General features: G+C 47.0%; 1 protein-coding gene and 1 pseudogene across 1 annotated transcript; both read right to left on the bottom strand.

The window, feature by feature from the left end:
* Positions 1 to 18,996: 18,996 nt before the first annotated feature.
* LOC136463075 (cytochrome b6-f complex iron-sulfur subunit, chloroplastic-like) lies at positions 18,997 to 20,473 on the bottom strand (annotated as a pseudogene).
* Positions 20,474 to 24,068: 3,595 nt separating this feature from the next.
* LOC136465395 (uncharacterized mitochondrial protein AtMg00810-like) lies at positions 24,069 to 24,494 on the bottom strand. Its single transcript, XM_066464143.1, has 2 exons — positions 24,342 to 24,494; positions 24,069 to 24,233 (listed from the first exon to the last, which is right to left on the bottom strand). The coding sequence occupies exons 1-2, from the start codon at positions 24,492 to 24,494 to the stop codon at positions 24,069 to 24,071; spliced, it is 318 nt and encodes a 105-aa protein (XP_066320240.1).
* Positions 24,495 to 24,694: the final 200 nt, after the last annotated feature.

Here is a 24,694-nt window from a genome sequence, read left to right as displayed (position 1 = left end):
CAATGGATAGATTAAAACAAAATAGAGATTCATGGTTGGAGTGTCATCAGTGCATGCGGTAGTGCTGCATGCTGCAGTCACTTTCTGCAATCTAAAATGACATTCCATTAATGACTCTGTTGTGATTGGATTTGTTCACCAAATCTATTACAAATTTAAACATGAGGTCACTTTGCCTATCAAATGCTCAAGTCCATAGTTCTTGTTAGATCTCTACTTCTGAGATTGTGTAATGGCCTAGGAGTATATTTGAGAAGTGGTTTGAGTAAGCAAGAAGAAACTGGTCATGGGCTAGGTGGAGCACCAAGTGCGGCAGTGCCGCACAACCTGACACAATCCTATTCAGGGTGCTTGTCTAGCTCAAGATTTGAAACTTCTCGTCTATTCAAATCATGTCACAAGTATTCTTCTACCCTCCATTCATACAATTTCTCATGTGTGTCTATCTTTTTGAATAGATGGCTTTTGAAGGTGATGACGATCGGAGGGTTCGAAGGAAGTTTGATTCTCCAAAAGAAAAGCCTCTACCTCGTCATGGTAGAGGGGTAGCTAGTAGCAGCAGAGGGGCAACAAGTGTTGCTAGAGATAGGGGGAGCTGTGATGTGCAAATTTGGCAAGAAGAAGCTTTGGAGAGAGCCAGATGTGTCATCCTTCCTATCTCCATGATTGTGAGGAGGATGTGGTGGAAAAGAGGGCAAATGACACCCGTCAACACCCAGTTATTGACTATATGGGTAAGCAGAAGATGGTGGAAGAGGCTAGGATAGAAAACCCGTATGAGGCAGCAAAGGATCTTGGTGTTGACTATAGATTTTGAAATGTCTTTCACTCCAATTTCTATACATCAATCATCTTCAGGAGCAAGAAATCCAAGATAGTGAAGATGCAGTATGTAACACCTGTGTTTTTGCATCATATTAAAATCCACTAAAAAATTGAACTTTTTTTTACTTTTACAACAAATTAAAACCCTGACTATTTATTTTCCACAAAACCATTTTGAAAATGTATTTCCAAAGCTCTACATCAAAACCCACCATACACATTTAGATTAAGTTGTTGGAATTGCTTGAGTGATTGGATGAATGCTTGTTAAAATGCAGAATGCTTGTGTGATTGCATGTGTGTCGCCCTAGAATTTATTTTGGCATCAAATAAACCTCGTTGACATACTTCCCTTTACATTCTCCACCAAATACTTCACCTTCACCTTGATTTACCAAGATCACCACACCTCAAATCCTCCTTAAACTCAAATTCAAATCATGCACATGTGCCTTAGGTTAGCTATGGAAATTAGAAGGGAAATTCATAAGTGGAAAATGACCATGGGCTCATTCCCTCCTCTCCCTTTCTAGCCAATGTCGTGGCACACTCCCTCTCTCCCTTCTCCCCCGCACCGGGCTGACCCGTGCCACCAGCCCATGCCCACGTAGCGTTTCCTTTCCTCCCCCTTGCACCTAGGCCGGTTCACCCGCTGGGCCCAGCTACCCACACAACCTGCTTCCCTTTCTCTTTCCCTACCGACATGTGGACCCCCGGCGTTAGGAACGTCTCCTACCTAGGGAATACATCACGGACATGGCATCGCCAGTGCAATGCCTTGGTCGCGCCACAACTGCCTTGCCCAGCTAGAGCAGATAGTGAAGGGAACATCGCCGAGGACCCGGATGTCATACTCCTCTTCTTCCTGGTAGTCAATGAGATGTTGTACCCAAGTTGCTGAACCGGCTGACTCACTATGCACACCGCCATGGCCACACTCGGCACTAGCTCACCACCAGCTGGGAAGGTCAACGGATACCATGTGCACACAGCTATGAATTCGACCACATGCGCGAAAGAAAATGTGGTGCCTGCATAATCGAGGCGCGGTGAGAAAATATCTCACCGGCGCTAACCGACCTCGTCGGCCTCTAAATAGGCCTAGCAAGAGCCTTTTGACTTCAACCAGCAACACAGATAGCTCCGCCTAGTCTAGGAACATGCCATCTCCCCTCCATCATCCCTCCTCCACTCCTATTCCGAGCATGAGCTCATTTCGCCCCAAATCGGCAACCATGGCCGCCATTGGAGCCAAGCCATGAGCTCTCCTCCAATAGTCCACCATGGTGCCATTGGGGTAACCAGCGAGCTCCACAATGCCCTCCTCTACCTTCCCCACTGCTACTAGCCCTTCCTCCCCCCTCTGTGCTGCCCGTCACCGAGGAGCGCCCACCGCCGAGCCACCATGGTCGCTGCCCATCACTAGCGAAGCATAGCGGGGCACCAAAGTAACCTCTACGCACTCGTAGGAACACCATGACCATGCCACACCCCTCTTTCCGCACTAGATCGAGTCGACCAAGCGGAAACACCATCGCTACACCGACACAGCTGCTCCAGTGAGCCATCATCGCCGCTATAGCCTACGACCATTGGAAACTCCCCCAATCGTTGTAGGACCTTGTTACAAGCATCAACCACTGAGTGGAGTCGACCTTCGAGCACCATTGTCGCCGGTGTGCCCTACTCTGGCGAGCACCGAGCCACTTCTCTATTCCGCCGCCATGCTGCCGCTTCCATCTCACCGTCGTTATTCTCCATTCTCTATCTCCATCTATCCCATGGGCCTAAGCCAAAATGTTGTCTACGCCATTAAGTGGAAGGAGGAGGTGAAACCAACATGGTGATCCCACGTGATAGTCACCATAACATCCTCCCCTCCCTTCTTGGACCTAGTGCACATAGACCTAGAGAGAGGGAGAGTAGTCCACATCACAGTGCAAGACCCGACACACTGCATAGTACACCAGATGGCAACGGGTACGTACCCGCTAGGTACAACTAACCCATACCCGTGCCCGCGAAGAAAAAATACGCCAGCTAAAAAACCCATGCCCGCTGATGGGTACATATTTGTGCCCATACCCGTGCCCGCGTGGGTAACGGGTACCCGCGGGTTGCCCGTGCCCGAGAAGATGCAGGCCTCATGCCTCAACAGACAACAGGCAAAGTCTTTCAGCGAACCATAGATGCACATTGATTATAAACAGCAATAGAAGTACCAACAAATAGTATCAAGACATTTGCACATGCATACAACATAATTCATGAAATTATAGTTCATTTCAATAGCCGAATATCATAGGAATTGCATAAAAGGTCCTAAGTGATCAGCAGGTTAAGACCATACAAAAGGTAGCACTCAGCAGGGCTGCATGGGACATTACAAGTTCATAGATATTCCCAAACCAAAAGGCAGCACTCAGCAGGGCTGCATGGACATTACAAGTTCATACAAGTTCACAATTAACAAACGTCAACCAACAGGAGGCACATGAAATCAATTGATCCTTGTTCAGACTTGTCACTTGTCCACAAAAGGTCATCGGTCACCAGTTAGCTCTTGCTTCAATCTGGGACAGCAATATCAAATAGAGAGCTCCTACAAAGGCATAAATAACAACCTAGTTAGTAGTTACTCAATTATCTAATCAAAAGAAAAATACAATAATTATGTATGTGTTACACATTACCTGAAGGCCCTCCTAGATATCTTGGAGACAAGACCAAAAGGTAGCAGGCTGCTTGTTCTTCTCATCGACTACAGAAAATTGTTGATTAGTTTGTAACCAATAATGAGAATTTGCAGAAGTAAATTCAGCAAGCTAAATATATTAAAAGCACATGTTGAATATACCTTTATACTTGTTCATAAGCCAATCCTGGGAGCACATGAGAGCCTCTATCATTTTAGTAGTGAGCCTACTGTGATGCTCACTAAGCACTCTACCACCAGTACTAAAAGCAGATTCAGAAGCAACTGTGGTCACAGGGATAGCATATATATCCCTAGCAATTCTCCTTAGAGTCGGATATCTAGTTCCAGCAACCTTCCACCAGTCCAAGACATTGAAGTTCTTTGTGTGCATATTCACCATTTCTTCATCTAAGTAGCGATCAAGCTCAGACTTGAACCCCATACTTGCTGGCCTCCTACTTGCAATGCGTGCACTAATGTCAAATAAAAAATCATCATTGCTGCCCAAAGGTGTTGCTGCTTCACTGCCCTCAACATCTTCACCCACATGATACTCACACATCAATTCAGCCAATAAGTTCTTAACCTGCATGACCCTTTCCTCACATGCACTACCTGTCTCACCAAGCAAGTCCTCATAACAAATCAGCAGCACAACAGTCTTGAATCGAGGATCAAGAATGGTTGCAATACCAATTAGCCCTTGGATGTCAGACCAATACTTGTCAAACTTAGCTATCATGTTAGCCGACATGGCTTCTACTAATGGATTGCCACAATATGACCACTGCCTAATTTGCTTTCTAATCTTTGCAACTCTAGTGAAGTAAATATTGGCAGTCACATAATCAGTTCTAGAAAATAAGACAGTGATATCATAGAACAACCTAAGCCTCTCCACAACATCCTCAGCAAATTTCCACTCTTCATCACTTGGCAAAGAAGTATATTGTCTGTCTACACGGCTTGCTCTAGTGAAAATAGCCTTATAGGGCAGCGCAATAGACAACATGTTAAAAGTTGAGTTCCACCTAGTCCTACAATCAAGATGTATCTTGGTTCTCATATCAACTTTAACATACTTGGCTATCTCCTCAAACTTTTCTATCCTTTTGGGAGTGGCTGTCCAATAAGCTACACTATCACGAATGTTCTCAATTGCATCTTTCAGCACATCTAAACCATCTTTTACAATCAAATTCAGAATATGTGCAGAACAACGCATGTGCAACAATTTACCATCATTCAACAGTCTATGTTTTCCAAGATTCCTCACAAGGATAGGGATTACCGCATCATTTGTGCTGCAATTGTCTAGAGTCACTGCAGATATCTTCTCATCAAGATTCCATGCAACCATTGATTCATACAATTCTTCACCAATTACATCAGCAGTGTGAGGTGCAGGAACATAGATGAACCTACATGTTAACAACAAAAATAGATGATAAATACAAGGGCAAGTGAGCAGCAATAGGTTCATCTATGTTCTATGACAAGTGAACATACCTCATGATGATATTTCTAAGGGTCCATGACTCATCAATGAAGTGAGCAGTGATAGCCATGTAACCTCTCTTTTGATTGTCAGAGGTCCACAAGTCAGTAGTTACAGCCACTCTGGATTCAATCCCAGCCATGTACTCAATGGCCTTTTTCCTCTCCACCTCATATTGAGCCACAATATCAGATCTGAAATAAATTACAACCAACATGGTCAGCCAACATTAAGTGAAATAAATTGCAGCTAACATGAACTAAAATAAATTGCAGCTAACATGAACTGAAATAAATTGCAGCTAACCATATACCTTAGTGTGTTCCTAGTACCCATTTTGAATAGGGGCTGAAGTGCACCTACAAATCTCCAGAAGCCAACATGATCAACCATGCTCAAAGGGTACTCATGCAGTACTATCATTGCACTAAGTTCCTTTCTAGCTACATCCTGATCAAATATGTAGTTCTCCACTGAAACTGTGCCAACATCTGTTTTACCAAATCTCAAAGATGCTTGGGACATCGTCTTCCCATTGAGCTTGAGCTTCCTTTGCACACAACCCTTCAAATGAACATGAAGGTGCTTAGTACCATTTGTACTTGTCGCAGAAAGTTGCTTGAAGCAATATATGCATTTTGCCCGGACTATGCCATTGAACTTCACTCTCTTGAACTCTGTCCAAATAGCTGATGTGAGCTTCCTCTTAGAACCAGCTTCCACACCATCTTCCTCCTCTACTTCCATGTCATCATCATCTATATCAATTACCGGCATTACTGGCATTGACTCATTTTCTGATTCAGGTTGAGGGGATGCAGACAGAGGAAGTGACTCCGACGGTGCTTGTGAAGCTTGAGACAGTGGAGATTGACTGCCACTAGCAATAGACATTTTTTTGAAACTGTATGAAACATACATTCACATTATCAGATCGACGAAAATGCTAAGAAAACCATACATTCACATGATAAGCCCATATACATTCACATAAAAATACAGAGTGCTAAGAAAACTATGAAAGTGTGATTTTTATTCTACAAGAACCTAAAAATAATAATCCATTCTGTGCATAGGATGCAATAAACAGATCCTAGCTAAACAAACCTAAAACTAACTAGCCAAGTCTCTGAATGCTAATAAACGAATGTGCAGAACGAAAATATGATTCCTTACCCCAGCGGACGCACAGTATTGTGACGGACAGCAGTTGTAGGAGGAGAAATAGGCGGTTTCCTCGCCGATCCAGCAACCGCAGGCTTGATAGGGCGCTGGTTCACTGCTGTCGTCAGCTTGACAGGGCATTGGCTCCCTGCTGCTGTTGTAGGCTTGACGAGGCGCTGATTTGGCACCGCCCGCTGTGGATCTGAGGGGTCGACGACGATAGCCTGCTGGGAATCAGAAGGCAGCAAAAGAGGAAGGGGTGCAGGAGCACCCAACGGAGATGTAGTCGGTCCTTTGCCGGCATCCTTGTTCGCGACGGTGCTCTCGACCTTCAGATCCGCGGACGCCGGAGGGTCGGCGACGGCGTCCCTTTGGGACAATGGTAGGAGGGGTCAGTAGGTGCTAGAGCTATAGAGTAGCTACAAGTCTGCGATAAGGTTACGAAGAAGAGGAAGAAGCATCACCGGCCATCGTTGTTGGCACCGCCGGTGGTCACTGCCATGGCCTACTTGCAGCTACTCTACAGGCTCCTTGACTAGCAGAGGCACGGAGCTTGGGGGAGGCAGCGTCAGTGTCAGGCTAGGGATTGGAGTTGGGGATGTCGCGATTTTGCTTGGGGATGGGGATGGCCGGAGGGGAGGGAGTGGCGATGGAGGTTGGACAGGAAGCCGCCTGGCCCCTGGCAGAGCGCTCGCTCCGCTCTGTCGCTCAGCCTCGACTGCGTGCGGCGTGCTTGCATGCGTCGTGGTCTGGAGTCGCGGGCTCGTGGGTCGCGCTTGTGCGGCGGCGGCCGCCTGGTGGAGTGCGGTAGTGGGAAAAGGGAAGGAGTGAGGTGATCTAGGGTTCCAAATTTCCAATCCTATTTATACTTCTTGTTATTGGGCTGGGCTGAATCGTATTACTTGGGCAACATTACACATTGGAGCCGGGTAAAATAAACCCATGGGTTTGTGGGTATGGGTACACTAGGAACATACCCGTACCCGCAAACCCAATGGGTATGACTTAGTTCCCATTAACAAACCCATGGGCATGAACATTGACCCATGCCCGTGCCCTAATGGGGTAAAAACCCATCGGGTTTCAGGTCGCGGGTACCCATTGACATTTTGACACAGTACCAGCGACTGACCCTGCCCGCGCTAGCCCACGCGTCAGCCGGTAGGAAAACGCTAGGTACATACCGAGCAGTGTACAAGGAAGAGTGAAAAACCACTCTCCATGCATAGAAAAATTCCTAGAAATTTTCTAAATAAACGAGGTACACCCTAGACTCTACCCAAGCATTTACATCCTATTTTCATTGTTCCACTATCCAGAAATATTTCCCAAAGTCATATTCCACATATCATTTTATGTTAAATCTTCAATAAATCATATCTTCATCATTCTAGCTCCAAATTAGTTGATTCCACCACCAAAATTCCTCTAAATTCAAGCCCTATATAATCATACCATTTACCCCAATTTGTGGTGCCCATTTAAATTCTAGTATTGATTGCTTTTCCCTTTTCTATATTTAAATAAATACTAGTTAAGTAGTAGCCATCGCCGTAGCAGTAGTTAACCCGTATATATTCGCGTATCTGTACACCATGACACATACCCAAATATATCCATACCTAATCACCTAAAATGGGTAGATGTATATACATACACGGTTATGCCCGATACCTGGGTATGTATGGCTAGCCCTAGCAACCTAGTTACCCAACTAAAATTAATCATGGGTATATACATATGCACATGTTTATATGCCACTAACCCTAGCCATAACCTAGCCCACAAACTTAACCCTAGGCACATATATATATGCATATGCATATGTGCCCCTAACCCTGGTCAACCTGTAGAGGCCAGACAAGTCATCTATGATGACTTGGTTAGGCTTTCTCTTTCAGGTTCACATAATAGTGAACCCTAATAATGTGGTCTGGTTTTCCATGGAACCAACCACCCACCTTAACCTAATCCGTGGAAGCCTTACCTTATGGATGGAATACCTCTATCTAAATATTACTTTAGATTGATGTAATAGTGACAACCCTAGATACCAACCCATCACCCAATAGGACCAACCCAATAGTCCAACCCATCCAAGATCATTTGTTTGCTTATGCTTGCTTTACATCCTTTGCTTGTTATTTTCCTTGTTTGTGTTTCCCTATTTGTCGACGCTAGACCACATAGGATAGAAGACGTGAGAGAACCCGATGGAGTCCAGATGACAGGAACAGGAGACATAGGAATTGGACTAAGGATATGATTGTCAGCGAACGGAGACAAGTCCTAACACCCACCTACCTCTATCTCTCCACCTTACATGTCACCTCCCTTAACAACCTCTTTTCCACCTCCGCCACATAATTCTAGCCCCTACCAAAAACCTTCCACTATCCATCTCCACTAAATAATAACCCCAACATAAACTACTTGAAACCCCTTATGAACTAATGAATCTATAATTATGAACTTGATTATGATAATATGATAAGGTAATGGTTACCTTAATATGATAAGAGTATTATGAACTTGAGAATAATAACTATGGAACTTGAATGGTAAAATTGGACTAAACCCCGACATGGGGCAAGTGGGGGTAATTTATGGAGGTAAATTGCCTTGGCGGGAATGCCTGGAGAGGATTCCTATGGGAGATACTCGCCTCGATCATATAAGGACTAGTTCATAGACCCTCTCACCTAGTGAGATATTACGTATAGCCACATGTCTATATGGGTAGACTTGATCTCACACTCCATTAGATAGAAGTATAATTTCTACTAGGAGGCCGGTGTAGGCGGCGGAATATCAGGAGCCAACACGGGGGATAGGTTTTCTTCTGTGGTCCGGTTGGAGTGGATGCTATGTGATCTTTCATGTTAAGCTTTTGGTTTTTTGACCGCGTTTGAGCCCTTGCTTTTCTTGGTCGGGTTCGAGCCATGTTTTTCTTTTGTGATGAGTTGGTATCATCACATTGGGATGATTAGGTACCATCCTGGTTTTCTATGTTTCTAGCCCCTGAGAAGCCGTGGTAGAGTTATACGGAAAATCTAGGATAGCTCCCAAGCTGGTACGAGATCTCGTTAGACCTGTCTAAGCCATGACGATGGTGTCGGACTATGTCTATCTTGTGGGGAAATTTGTACACCTCTGCTGAGTTTTACTAAATCTATTCAAATAGCCATGACCTTGGAATGGGCAAATACTAGGATGGGATACTATGATTAGACTTCTACAACTATGATGATCTGGTGAGACGTATTTTACTAAATTGGTAATTATAATGAATAATATGAACTGGTGAGAGTGGTAATACTCTACTAGATTCCAACCTATAATTATAACTAATTCACCCTACTACTTCCACCTCCACCACCATAATCCACCCCCATCATATAGCCCTTCCCTTCCACCTCACCTCCACCCAAACTTTAGGGCTTGCTGAGTACTTTATGTATTCAACCCCCCTCCATTCTATGTTTTAGGAGCATAGCTATAGGAGCATACACCTAGATAGAACTTCTAGAGATACGCAAGGATAGGATACTCAGAGTATATTCAAAGACAGAGCCATACAAGAGAGCTACGCTACGACCACGATGATTGGGATATAGGAATATGCTTAAGGAATAAGTCTAGGGTTACGTCCACACTCCAAGTTGCCTAAAGGAATGGAACCACTTTGACATAGGACCGCTATCTTAGAACTCTAATATATGATAGAAGGCTAGTGCCTCAAGCTATGTAAACCCGAACCATGTAATGTGTTTTCCCCATTAGCAATAAAAGTTTGGTTTTTGATATCAATCTTGTTCGAATTGTGCGTATCAACTACTGATCCAGGGACTGATACATGATGCACAGAGGACCCTAAGTTAGGGGGCTCGACATAGTACATTGATTGGGAGGAGTTTAGGGAGAAGAATGACCCTGCCTTCAACAGGGCAATTCAGGCCTGTGAGAACTTTAGATTGATAGATATCATGGCTTTCAGGTACTATTGGAACATAGAGGTGCTAGCTCAATTCCATGACACCTACTTCTATAAGTATGACACTGATGAGGAGCACCATGGGTTCTCCAATATTCATGATGAGTGGAGGGCTGAGGTTAGAGAGATTGCATTCATGTATCTTGATGGGAGAGCTGTAGATGCGAAAGTAAAGGGCCTAAAAAGCTTCTATTATATCCTCAACAACTTGATCAGGCACACCATCAATCCTAAGGATGGAGCCGCATCTGATCTTAATGGATACATGAGGAACATGCTTGCTAGATTTACTACAGGTGGAGACAAGTTTAATGTTCCTCGCTTCATGTGGCAGGAGATTTGAGTGGCAATGGATGATGCAAGGAAGGGGCTGCCCTATGCTCCCTACTTGATGTTTGTGATTGAGAGAGTCACCGATTATAGGTTTGTCAAGGATGGATTGCATGAGCAATACAAGATTGAGAAGGCTAGACATGCCAAGGCTAGTGAGACCATTGCCTCTCCCTCCGATGTGCCTGAATCTTCTCAAAGTGGAAGAAAGAAGAAGAACAAGATGGTACAAAGGATCAAGGCACTATTTGGAAAGTGCACCTATGCAGCTGAGAGGGCCTATGAGACTTAGATGGAGTAGCGTGAGATGCGTGCGGCTGCGAATCTTTCACCTCTTCCTCCACCGCTACCACCTCCACACTATGACTTGCCTAGTCTTTTAGATTCGGAGGATGAGGATGAGGATGAGATTGAGGACTTTCACTACTAGATGACCTTAGGGTCGACCTTGCGCTCTGTGCGCTGCACCCACCACAATTCAACCACCCATCACCAAGGGAGGGCGGCGGTGTCTTTTGACGACGATGATGATCAAGCTGCAGGTGGTGATCGTGCTACTGGTGGTGATGGTGTTGATTGGGAGAACATCCAAGAAGATGATGAGGAGTGAGTGGTTGGCTTCTCTCTACTTTTCTTCTCTTTTTGGTGCTTAATGCCAAAGGGGGAGAAATTAGAGGGATCAATTCTTTTCAACGACATGGTGGTTGCGGCAGCTGGAGCTTCATGTCATATTCGATGAGAGTAGTTGGTTAGGTGTAAGTTTTAGGGTCAATCAAAACTCTATTTTATTATAATAATGCTACCTAAGTACTCTAATTGTATCGGATATGGACATGTATCGTTGTGTGTTGTAGCTTGTCATTTATCCATGCTAGATTGTTGATCTACTTTAAATAAACTATTATGTGGTGCTTTGTTTAAACATGTGCTGTTCTAGTCAGTGCGGCAGTGCCGCACTCAAAGCCCGACAGTGCCGCTTTGCGGCAGTGCTGCGGCTGATGAGTGCTAGTGCCGCAACCTGCTATTTTAGCAAACTGTTGTGTGCATAAACTATCATTCGCATCACATTCATATACATGATACTGTGTGCAGCACCCCATAGGAGCATGGATGTAGGGGGAGCCCCATCACTTTGACTAAAGTGTGAATTTTGGCCTCTAAATGCCAATTTGAGAATTCAACTTTCAGTTCACATATTTAGGGGGAGTCCCTACACCCATGGTTCAAAAAATCTCAGTTATATGACATATATTTTGTAATCTCTAAGTAGGTTCTCATCAATCACTATGGGGGATATACCCCCGGGTACCACAAGATGGTACATGGGCCGCACCATCCGAGGTGGGCCGGCCCGTAAGATCAAGGCGTGCACATCAAGGTTATAAGTTATACTAGATATTGTAATAGTACCAAATTGGATACTTTACTTGTAACCTTGTCTCTTCGGAGTATATAAGGAGAGACAAGGGTCCCCTAGAGGACAGGTTAATCTGTATACATCTCAGTGCAATACACCAAAGACATAGGACGTAGGGTATTACGTCGATCAGACGGCCCGAACCTATCTAAATCGCTGTCTCTGCGCCTTGTGTCACCATCTGGTTCCTGATTACACGCATCCTACAGATAATCTACCACCATGGGCACCCCCCTCGGTGGACTGCCAACCATATTTCGTTGACAGTGGCGTGCCAGGTAGTCAAGCATGCGTCTAGTCTACTCTACGGCACCATGAAGATTCGGCCAGAGCAGCGTTCCGTCACAAGCAAACAAGAAGAATGTACGGGGGCCATGCAAGATATTTAACCAAGGCAAAATTCGCACGTCCATGCATGCATGACATGCTGTACGCCCGAATTTAGCCCAAGTGCCCAAACAACGAGATCTCATCGGTCAGCAAGCAAATCAACAAGGATCGCCATGTATGCACGCAGGAGGAAGACCTCGGACTGCGCCTCGCCTTGTCGGACACGGGCTTCACCTCCCTACGCTGGGTAACTCTATCAGGCTCCGACTACGCTTGTCCGACTACAACTCCGACCTCTAGCGCCAACTTCGATTCCGATAGGCATGCGAGCCGTTCAGCGAGCCGCGTCAAGCCACTGAGAAAGCTACATCAAGCCAAGCGAGCCGCGTCGAGCCACAAGCAAGCCATACGGACCACGTCCATCTACTCGGCCACGACTCCAAATAGGCAAGCAAGGGCACGTCCGAGTCCTAAGACAAGCAAATAAAGAAAGAGATATATACGTACATCTACCAAGTGCCATGCAAGTCGATTACCAGAAAGTCATGCAAGCTAAATATTGAAGACCATGCAAGGACAAAAATTCATACATATGCATGTACGTGAGCCGTACATTACGTACAGATTTATTGCTGCCCTTCCACGTCTCCAACATGAGTTCGACTTCGTTCGAGCCCATCAAGTCATTCAAACTGATCATGCTATCAAGAAAGGTGGAACCAAGCCGAAGCAAGCTGCTCAAGTCATCACGCAAGTCATGAAAAGCTGCTAGCAAGCCACGTTGAGCCATCAAGCGAGCCGCTGAGCGAGCCGCTGAGCGAGCCGCATCGAACCACGTCGACCACGTCCCGAGCGGCTCCATCGAGCTCCGACCACCAGACCACGTCGACCACATCCCGAGCGGCTCCGCCGAACTCCGACCATCAGACCACGTCGACCACGTCCTGAGCGAGCCATGCCGAGCTCCGACCACCTCGACCACCAGACCACGTCGACCACATCCCGAGCGGCTCCGCCGAGCTCCGACCACCTCGATCACCAGACATGTCACAATGATGATCGCCGCGAAGAACGGCGCTACGACAACCGTGACCACCTTCATGACGACAGGTCGGAAAGCTCGAGGACCGGATGACTTCATCACCGCCGACCAGATTTCTATCAAAGATAAGTAAACTTCTAATATTTATATTTAACACAATTTTCATTACGACGTTTCTCCACAACGTCCTCGTCATGATTATTCTTCAAATAATGTTTGTCCATGTATACCATCTTAAATATAACATATATCTATACTTAATGCAAATCCTCGACCAGTCATGTTGACGCTCGATGCCTCCAGAGACGGCCCTGTCTCTGACTCCTCCCTACACGTGCATGAGCGTCTGCCCTCTGCGTTATGGGTGGTCAGCAGCGGTTTCTTAGCGACGCTTTATTCTTCCTACACGTGCACGGGCTCCGCGCCCCGCGTTATGGTTCACGGGCTAGCTAGGGCTGGAGACTCAGCTATATACTAATTGGTCGGGCGGTTTATATTAAGTATAAACACAAACTTCATATTAACACTAATGTTCACAAAGCACCAACTGCTTTATCACATCATGCTCATTTGCAAATGACTGCTGATCGTATTTTCTTCACTGCTGATTTTTTCTCCATAATTTATTATTTTGTACATCATGTACTACCATTCTACATATTTATCTACAGGAATTTCGAGCTATGCTCGGGGACTTCGTCGCTCACCTCTCGACCTACGCTCGGGGACTGCCTCGATCACTCTCCGACCACGGCTCGGGGACTTTGTCGCTCGCTCCTCGACCTGTGCTTGGGGACTGCCTCGATCACTCTCCGACCACGGCTCGGGGACTTCGTTGCTCGCTCCTCGACCTGTACTCGAGGACTGCCTCGATCACTCTCCGACCACGGCTCGGGGACTTCGTCGCTCGCTCCTCGACCTGTGCTCGGGGACTGCCTCGATCGCTCTCCGACCATGGCTCAGGGACTTGGTCGCTCGCTCCTCGACCTGTGCTCTGGGACTGCCTCGACCACTCTCTGACCACGGCTCGGGGACTTTGCATCTCGACTACATGTGACTAGCAACTCGCATATAGTTGGGATATTTTTTCTTAGACCTTGCTACAAGGCTCATACCTCGCCTTCCAGCAAGCTCGGAGACTACATCGATACGATGCACCTGCCGGTGCATCTCGTATCGCCTGTACGACAATTAGATTCTCAACTTAACTGGGAATTCTTTTTAGACCCTGGCACCACGTGCCTACGTCACCTACTACCAGGCTCGGGGACTAAGTGGGCACACTTCACCTTGCGGTGAATGTGTTTGTTTTTCGACCTCTACGCCTCTGACGATCAAGGACACTACGCTTCAAGACGCACTTACATTTCTTTTCAGAAATACAAGTGGGCACACTTCCCAGGATGGAAATATTTTTCTTTCTTCTTAAGAGCACCATACATTCTTCGGACAACCTCCTTCTCCGGCGACAACAGTGGTCGAAGATGTCAAGAACTCAAGCCTCACTGTTCGGAGAAGGTTGAAATGGCGTGTCGCATCAGAATACATGGCGCTCGGGGACTAGCTGTGGGGGATATACCCCCGGGTACCACAAGATGGTACATGGGCCGCACCATCCGAGGTGGGCCGGCCCGTAAGATCAAGGCGTGCACATCAAGATTACAAGTTGTACTAGATATTGTAATAGTACCAAATTGGATACTTTACTTGTAACCTTGTCTCTTCGGAGTATATAAGGAGAGACAAGGGTCCCCTAGAGGACAGGTTAATCTATATACATCTCAGTGCAATACACCAAAGACACAGGACGTAGGGTATTACGTCGATCAGACGGCCCGAACCTATCTAAATCGCTGTCTCTGCGCCTTGTGTCACCATCTGGTTCCTGATTACACGCATCCTACCGATAATCTACCACCACGGGCACCCCCCTCGGTGGACTGCTGACCATATTTCATCGACAATCATCAAAAATAGGTAGATTATAAGTGCAATCAAGCCCTAATTGTGGGTTTTGGTGATAATGACTACGCAATTAGAGAACTAATGAGATTTATAGAGATGACAAGCAGGAGAATCATAAAAGAGGACGTTGCATATTACGGAGGAGCCCCCAATTACAAAAGGTAAAGGCATCAAGCCCAAAAGGAAGTTTTTTTTTAATTTGAGTATAGGAAAAGTCGTACTATAAAGGGGGACACAATGCTTAAGTCAACATGTGAAATCAAGTGCTCAATCTTACACAAAAGCATCCACAAAGCTTAGCCAAGATAGCCAGCTCTTAACCTCCTTGCACCTTTGTTGTCTAGCTCAGTGCGGCAGTGCTGCACCAGAGGCGCGGCTATGCCACAGCGCGGCATTGCTGTGACTTATCTAACCGTTGGGACCATGGGAGGTATTTATACCTCTTTCCTTCCCTCACAACGGTCTTCTTGCTCGCCTAGCTCATTCAGACCGATAGGAACAGACTTGTGCTCATTCTCTCTCTTCTTCATTGGTGACCTTGAGCTCCCAAGTTTTCTCCTTTGATTTACCCATCAATCCTTGAGAAAAAAAGGTCCCAAACTCAATTAGAGAGCAGATCCACTGATTCCTCAACTCTAAAGAGCACTTGGTTCATGTTTTGGCCGATGGTTGTGTTTGTTACTCTTGGAGCTTGGCTCCTAGCCGGCTAGAGCGTCACCCGTGGAGTGAGCTTGTCAACTTGTGTGGCAGGCCCGGGGGTTTCTAACCGTCTCTTAAAGCTAGTAAACTCACCCCTCATCTCAAGAGTTAAGTTTCTTAGCTTGAGAACGAGGAAGGGTTGCAAAGCCCTAAGCCTTGGTGGCTAACCTCAATAACGTGGACTTAGGCAAGCCTTAGTGGCGACCTGAACCACGGGATAAATCATCGTGTCACCGTGTGCTTGATTAACTTCACTTGCATTTCATATTGTGTTGAGGTGATTTCTAGGGTTTATGGCCGATCTACTTGTGTGTGACATTACTACCACTACTAGCTGTCGATCTGTGATCTTCATACCTACATGAAGCTCAGTAATTTCTCCGATCTAAGTTTCCATACATAGTTTTTGAACTGTGCTTCGAAGTTGTCTACAAGTACGGTAGTGCCGCTGTTCTAGCCCGGCAGTGCCGCGGGCTCAGAGCGGTAGTGCCATGGATCGAATTTGACAATTGTTCAAGTCTTGTTTTAACAGGCCTATTCACCCTCCCTCTAGGCTAACTAGAGATCCTACAAGAATTTATAGGAATCGTCCCTCAAACCTTCTATAATTAGCCCAACATTTGGGGCTTTACCCATAGTCACAATATATATTCCCGGGTTGGCTGCCCAGAACGCTTCCAAAAGCCTTAAGTTTAGGCTCCCTTCCTTCACTTAATTGATTCACCTAGGTCCAAACCTACTGAGCTAGCTAATTTTTCCATTACAAGATCTCGGCTCTTCGGAATGATTGGAGAGAGCCCCACGTTCTCTTGGTTGGTGCCGAGCCCGGGACTACTTTCTAAAAGAGCCTTTCATTCAGGCCGGCAGGAGGGGCCCTGATCTATCAATTGAGGGAGCAAAGAATAGGCTTTGCTCCCCTTTTTTTAAAATGAAGAAAGAAGGGTCGAAGTTTAGACTGCTCACAGTAGTTCTCTTTGCTGTTGTGGCAATCGATCTCAAAAACGATTCTTGCGATGGAGATCAGCTGAACTCACACATTCCACCTCATGCTCTGCTGATGTAACTGGCTCTTTCAACTCCATTCGAATAAAAAAAAAATAAGGTCACACGCATCTTCGGAAAACAAATTATCACGAGAAGCTGCTCGAGAAGTCCTGAATCGAATTCTGTGAGCTGGTATGCTACCTGGAAGCAGTCTGCAGCCTCGAGCAGTGATCCTTTAGATTTCCAGCCAGGCTCGATGGCTTGTAGAATCTAAATGGAGGGCGTTGCGCAAGAAAGTTCTTGTCATTTATAACAAGTTCTGTTCCCTCCTAGATTTCAATCAAAGATATAATGGTCAGTTTGCCCCTGAATGAAAGAGAGAGTTGATTCAATTGAGTCGGGGGTATTTTAGTGTTCGTATAGGAATAACGGAGGTTAGGACCTCTATAAATACCCCTTGACATGTACTGTTTATAGACATAAAATGAATACTCAATTAAGTTTACCCTATTCTCTTATGCTCGAGTAGGTAATCTTGCTCAACAGTAGGCGAAGCCTGGTGTTGACGGCGACGTGTGTCCGTCTTTTGGTGGACGTGTGGCCGCAGATTAATCATATTGAATTGACTATAGTGATAAGTACCTGTATTGACTAGGGCAAAGGCCCAACAAAAACTAGCTGGCCGGCCTAGCATCTATGTCATGTGTTTTTCTTTTCTTGGATACGTGAGTAATATTTGTCTATGGTGTTATTTCTCACATTGAAAAATATTTATATATGCAAAAATCAGTAAAATAATAAATAAAAACTAGAATGGTAAGCCGGAATGGACCGGTACCAAAATATATATAGTAAGGACAATATATATCCTTTGTCTTCCTAAGCAAGGTGTGGCTTTTAGCGACTTCAATAAATTTTTTCAGGTAATGTATATAAGAGACTTCATGCCTTCATTCCGTGAACATTCATAACCTGTCCATCTATGTTCTGTAACGAAATTGCATCAAAATATTATTCATATATATAACTAGTGAAAGAATGAACTACAATTTTGGCATAAATTAGATCCAGATCCAAAAAATTTATGTATTCATGGAGAAAGAGAAATATTGACGAACTAACTAGAGATTGATATGAGCCTACTACATACAAGTTAGCTGGGCAGAAAATAGGTCTAAATTGCTAACAAGATAGAAAATTTAACAACCATGCCTCTCTAGATGAGAAAAAAATTAGTGAAAGAAATGTAAAAGTAAACTTTGAAAAGATTTTAGGGATGACATAAACTTACCTTTTAAACCCAACTCCAAAGATTCTAAGGGCAAAACCTCCTCTCCCCCCCCCCCCCCCCCCCCCCCCCCCCCCGAAATTTTTGCAATTTCTCGTCTACAAGTGAACTCAGCACTGACATGAACGGCTATAGTCGCGCATGACCTGCTATAGTCACAAGGAGGAAGAAGGGTATTTATAAGGAGTTCTTTTTAGGACCCCTATTAATCATTTTCAGACATGGTTCTCTTAACAACATCGCCCCTAAAAATCTGTTTTTTTTTTTCTAGAAGTGGTTCGGTTTAGACAATCACCTTAAAAATCCTATTTTTAGGGGCAGTTCTCTTATAGTGACCGTCCCTAAAAATGGAGATGTCTTTAGGGGCAGTTTTCTTAACGAAACCACCACTAAAAAAATAGTTTTCAGGTGCGGTTCGTGAGCTATGGTGCTCCCCGCCCTAGTTAAAAACAGTTTGTTACATCGTCCGCCTCCATTGGAAACAGGAGGTGTCTATATAAAAAGTTATATGTGCCCGTCAGTGTTGCATTGTTTATATTGGACAAAAAAGACAAAAACTGATTTGCCAAAAGGGGGACAGGAGATGAGGAACTTGTAACATGTATCGAAAATACTGGTTGTGCCGTCGGGCATATTGAAATGAGTGTAGGAATGCCAGGCTTAGGAGGTGATGCCCTGCTGATCACTTGATCAGCTGATGGCAGAGAGAGTCCATGTTCCACTCCAGCAGATTTCAGAGTGTTCAAAATGTTATATATGAAGAGATGAGAAACAGCTGTTCTTGTTCAAAAGGGTACATATATATAATTTGGAGGCAAGAAGCAAGTGAATTTGTAGCAACGACGCCCTCGGAGAACACAAGCCAATGAGCTCATCACTGGAACAGGAAGCATATATAGCTCATATGTGAGCACTGAGCCCCGCTGGTGTGGGATCCTCCTCATGCACTCCACCACGGGTCCTCGCCGGTCCTGAAGTCGGTCTCCACCCACGGGACGAAGAGGACCTTGCCGTCGTCGACGTCGGCGTGAATCAGGGCCAGCGACTGTTTACAGAAGAGCAATGCCAAGCAGATCAATCAGTTCGTTGAAGCCCAACAATCATTTCAATTAAGGAAGATCGATCATCCAGTTAGAGGAATTTAAATGCGTGGGGTTTGTTTTTACCAGAGGCGCCGGTCCACGGACCACCTTGCCCTGGCTGTTGTACTGGGATCCATGGCAGGGGCAGATGAACTTGTTCTCGGCGCCGTTCCACGGCACGACGCAACCGAGGTGAGTGCACACGGCGTTGATCCCGTAGGTGGCCAGCGTCTTGTCCTGCTCCACCACCTGGTACGTGGGGTCACCCTGCACGCGCGCGCGGCGGCGGCGCACACAAACACGCCGGCCGTGAGCATCAACACAACACCACAGGCATGCCTACCTGCAGGCGACGACGACGATGGCGGTTGATGCATGACTGACCTTGAGCCCTTGCGCGAGCGTGCGGTCATTGGGACCGTGCGTCTTGAGCCACTCCTCCACCGTGATGTCGTTGCCCAGCTTGTCCTCGGCGTAGGTCCCGCCGCCGGCGTTCCCGGAGCTGCGTGCAAAATCAACGGGGCCGGGGTACTAATCATTAGTTGCTGGCCGGCTGGCCGGCCGGTAACATGTACGATAGACAGTGAGCCGCTACTAGCTAGCTGTTGATGCATGGGTACGTGAGACGACACGACTCACCCCGCGGGAACGAAGAAGGCGCCGTAGGGGACGACCATGCCGACGGTGGGCAGCGAGATGGCGCCGTGGAGGAGGAGGTTCATCAGCTTCCGCTTCTCCATGTCGGGCACGTGATGCTCCGCTGGGAGCGCTCCCGGCCCATGCCCAGGCCAACGAGCCCCTTCACCGGCTTGCCCAGCGTAGCGCGGGACCGGCAGGGCTGCCATTGCAGGCACGGACATCATATACATATACATGCAAATAAACCATATTATTCGATTCAGCTGCAACTTTGGTGGGCAAGATTGAACGGCTAGTAAGTAGTAACGCCATGGACAGAGACTCTGTTTCTCCTCGGCCAAACTCATGAGACAAGGGTCAAGGCCAGGAGAGGGAAGCGCCCCGCGGCAGAAGAAGGAAGTTTGCTGTCTCACCTGGGTGGGGTTGGCGGCGGTGGAGAGCGCCGCGGGGGTCGCCATGGCTGCAGCAGCTGAGGATCGGTCGGGGTCGGGGCAAGACGGCTGGTGTTCGGTCGGAGTGTATCTTTGCCCCGGGTGCCGGGTGGAGAAGTTGGGGGCCGGTGATTGGTTGATGCGTAAGGACGGGCCTGCGAGCACCACACGTTCGAGGCTGTGGCACACTCGCGTGCGCTCGATCTGCTTCTGGCCCGCCGTGTATCGGTATTCATTCAGTAGGTAATGTTAGGCCAGGATCACCGTCTCAGGTGAGGTGGCCACTCACCAGGTTTGTTGAGCACCTACTAGTATTGCCGAACACTCACTAGCTAAGCCAACCACAAACAAGCGTTGTCCGAACACATACTATGGCTAGAGGTTGAAGAAGAGGGAGAACAGAGCATATACACAATATAAGCACCAGCGTTGGTCGGAGCCTTGTATAGTAGATGGTAAATCTGAACTCTCTTTGTTAAGTTGCAGTAGCAAACTATATATACAACTCTACCCATCTAGTCCTAATACAGCTGTCCTGCTGCAACAATGACTATATAACACAGTATGACTGACTTCTGCGCCTGTCCATACATATGGATACAGTATGGCAAGTAAGCCGTTTGGCGCCTGCCTCTACAACGGCTATAGTACCACAGCACAGAGCATTTTCGGTGTCGCCTTCCCTTGTTGTGTGTTCACACAAGGAAACAGTAGATTATCTAACAATTCTTCCCCTAATCCTACTGCTATCCCTTGTACCCCCTCTATGCCGATCGTCTCCTTCAGCTCCGTGAGTCGAAGGCGTCGAAGCGGCTTGGTGAGGATGTCCGCGAGTTACCGACCAGTTTAAACGAACTCGATGATGATCTGCCCTCCATCGACACAGTCTCTGAGGAAGTGGAACTTCACATCCATGTGTTTGCTCCGGTCATGCAAAATCGGATTCTTCGCGAGGGTAATGATGTGTTGGTTGTCCACCATCAGTGCTTGAAGGGTCGAGATGGCGACTAGAGGAGGGGTGAATAGTCTTTTCTAAAACTTAATCGCGTCGGCTAACCGATTCAAATGCGGAATTAAAACTATCGGTCTAGCCAAGACTATACCCCACTATATATGTTCACTAGCACCTTACAAAGATAACAATTATGCAACCAAGGTGCCGGGCTAGCTAGAGCTCTCCTAAACAATTCTAAGAGCAAGGTTACACAAACCTATGCCACTAGTATTTTAAGCAACAAGAGAGCTCCTACACATGCTAGTAAGCAAAAGCACAAAGCTAACGATGCTCACTAGCAATGCTCAATAACAAGGCAACCAATGTCTAATTAGAGAGCGCAAATACTTAGCTACACAAACTAAGCAATGTGACTAACAAGGTTACTAAAACCAAATTAGCCACGCAAGGGAGCTACTTCTATGCTACACAAGCAAGAAGGTAATTAGCAAGCTACACAAGCTATCTAATTACAAGAGCAACTACACAAGCTTAATATGTATAAAACTAATTGCAAGCTTATGTAATGGGGATGCAAACCAACGGGAAGAACAAGGTTGACACGATGATTTTTCTCCCGAGGTTCACGTGTTTGCCAACACGCTAGTCCCCGTTGTGTCGATCGCTCACTTGGTGGTTCGGCAGCTAATTAGCATCACCCGCTAAGCCCGCACGTTGGGCGCCGCAAGAACCTACCCCTTGAGTGAGGGTAGCTCAATGACACGCTTTACTAGAGTTGCTCTTCGCGGCCCCTGCGGGGGCGAGCACAATGCCCCTCACAAGCACTTCTCCGGAGCGCCACACAAGCTTCTTACGTGCTTCGACGGAGACCACCACCAAGCCGTCTAGGAGGTGGTAACCTCCAAGAGTAACAAGCACCACTGGCTTGCAACTCGATCACCTAGTGCCACTCGATGCAACCTCATGATGCAATCGCACTAGAATCGCTCACTCACACAATCGAATGATCACTATCATGTATATGTGTGATGGAGGGATCCCAAGCACTCACAAGCATGGACACTAAGTCCCCTTTGGTGCTCCACACCAGCCATGGCCGAAGGCCACTTCTATTTATAGCCCCAAGGGTTAAACTAGCCGTTACCCCTTCACTGGGCAACGGTCGGGCCGACCGGATGCTCCGGTCATGTTGACCGGACGCTGGACCTCAGCGTCCGGTCGCTCGCAGACGGCCATGTGTCCTGATTTCAACGGTCACTTGATCTGACCGGACACAGCAGCTTTCAACTGACCGAACGCTGAACCCCCAGCGTCTGGTCGTTTCTAGTAAGGTACCGACCTCGACCGGACGTGTCCGGTCACACTTGATCGGACGCAGCCAGCGTCCAGTCACACTCTAGCTTCTGCGTCATCGTACGTCAACATGACTGGATGTAGCCTGCCAACGTCTGGTGCATTTAGTTCCAACGTCCGGTCAGTTGACCGATGTCAGCATCTTCGCGATCAACTCGTTTTCACTTCTAACTTCTTCACCCTTGCTCCAATGTGCTAACCACAAGAACTTGCATCCGGCGCAATAGAAAATAGGCATTCCATTTGGAGAGAGGGACCCAAACCCATCTTACCCCTGCAAACACCACCTCCTTTGTAAATGTGCCAACACCACCAAGTGTACACCACCATGTGTATGTGTGTTAGCATTTTCACAATCATTTCCCAAAGGATGTTAGCCACTCAACTTGCCACGCCACTCGATCCTAGCGACAATGCAAAGTTAGATCACTCGAGTGGCACTAGATGACCGATATGCAAACAAGTTTGCCCCTCTTGATAGTACGGCCATCTATCCTAAACCCGGTCATAAACTTCTCTACACACCTATGACCGGTGAAATGAAATGCCCTAGGTTATACCTTTGCCTTGCGCATTCCATTCCATCTCCTTCAACGTCGATGCAACACATGCACCAACACGATCAACAATGATATGATCCACTTCATATCATCACATGGTCATATTGGTTCATCGATCTTGACTTTACTTGCTCTTCACCGTTGCCATCGTCCATCGGCGCCAAGTCTTGCTCAAGCTTCACCGCCACGCGGTCCATCACTCCAAAGCCTTCGACTTTCCCTTCACGCTTGCAACCGGTCCATCAAGCCAAGTCTTGTCTTGATCTTCTCTACCTTGATCACATGACTCAATGTCATGTCTCATGTGCATTTAAGCTCCTTCATCATCACATGTGTGAGCTTTGCAACATCTTCAAGCCATTTTTACCTCCATGGCATATGTTGCTCATACACATGTACCTATGGACTAATCACCTATGTATCTCACATAAACACAATTAGTCCACCTAAGTTGTTACTCAATTACCAAAACCAAACAAGGACCTTTCAGTGCTGATGGGTGAGCTTCCACGTTGGTCAGCTTGCCCAGCAGCCGACGTAGCCACACAACTTGGCACGTCGCTGTGGCCGCCGCTACGTACTCTGTCTCACATGTAGATAGCGCCACCACCTTCTGTTTCAACGACAACCAAGAAATTGAAGCCGATCCGAGGAAGATGAGCACTCCAGAAGTGCTCCGCCGTCCGTCGATGTCCCTCGCCATGTCTGCATCGCTGAACACAGTGAGCTGTCGCCTATTCCCGCCGGTCTTTGGGAAGATGATCCCCTGATCTATCGTCCCCTTGATGTAGCGCAGTAGCCATTTCACCACAACCTAGTGATCCTCTCTAGGATCCTCCATGAAGCGACTGACGTAGCCCATGGCGAACACAATGTCTGGCCTCATGTGGACTTGGTAGCGCAGACCGCCGACGATGCTCCGGTAGAGTGTTGCATCCACCTTCACCGCGGTGCTGGCCTTCGTCAATTTCAACCGCTCCTCCACCGGAGTCACACATGGCTTACACTCAGCCATGCCGCTCCACTCCAATAGCTTCGAGGCATACGCACTCTGACCGAGCATGAGTTCCTCCTTCCCCTATCTCACCTCAATGCCGAGGTAGTAGGAGAGTATGTCGAGATCGCTCATTCGGAAATGAGCCGCCATCTCGTGCTTGAAGCTATTGATGCCCTCTGTGCGCACGCCGGTGATGATCAAGTCATCCACATACACGTCGACGACAAGCTCCTCCTTCCCCATTGCCGCATGTAGAAAGCATGCTCGGTTGTACACCGCTGGAACCCAAGCTCGCCCAGCGTGGCGTCAAACTTGGCGTTCTATGCTCATGGGGCCTGCCGCAGCCCGTAGCGCACCTTGCACAGTCGGAGCACCCTATGCTCCTCTCCCTTGACGGCGAAACCTGGAGGTTGCCTGACGAAGACCGTCTCCGCCAGCTCGCC

This window comes from Miscanthus floridulus, chromosome 7 (assembly GCF_019320115.1).
Source record: "Miscanthus floridulus cultivar M001 chromosome 7, ASM1932011v1, whole genome shotgun sequence".
NCBI classification, from domain to species: Eukaryota; Viridiplantae; Streptophyta; class Magnoliopsida; order Poales; family Poaceae; genus Miscanthus; species Miscanthus floridulus.
Note: the sequence above shows the minus strand (reverse complement) of the source record. Positions and strands in the feature narration are given on the sequence as shown.

Coding starts and splice junctions, on each gene's coding strand:
- LOC136465395 (XM_066464143.1), bottom strand. CDS start 24,494: ATGGGGAAGGAGGAGCTTGTCGTCGACGTGTATGTGGATGACTTGATC. Junction 24,234..24,341: donor CCTACTACCTCGGCATTGAG/GTGAGATAGGGG, acceptor ACTCCGGTGGAG/GAGCGGTTGAAATTGACGAA.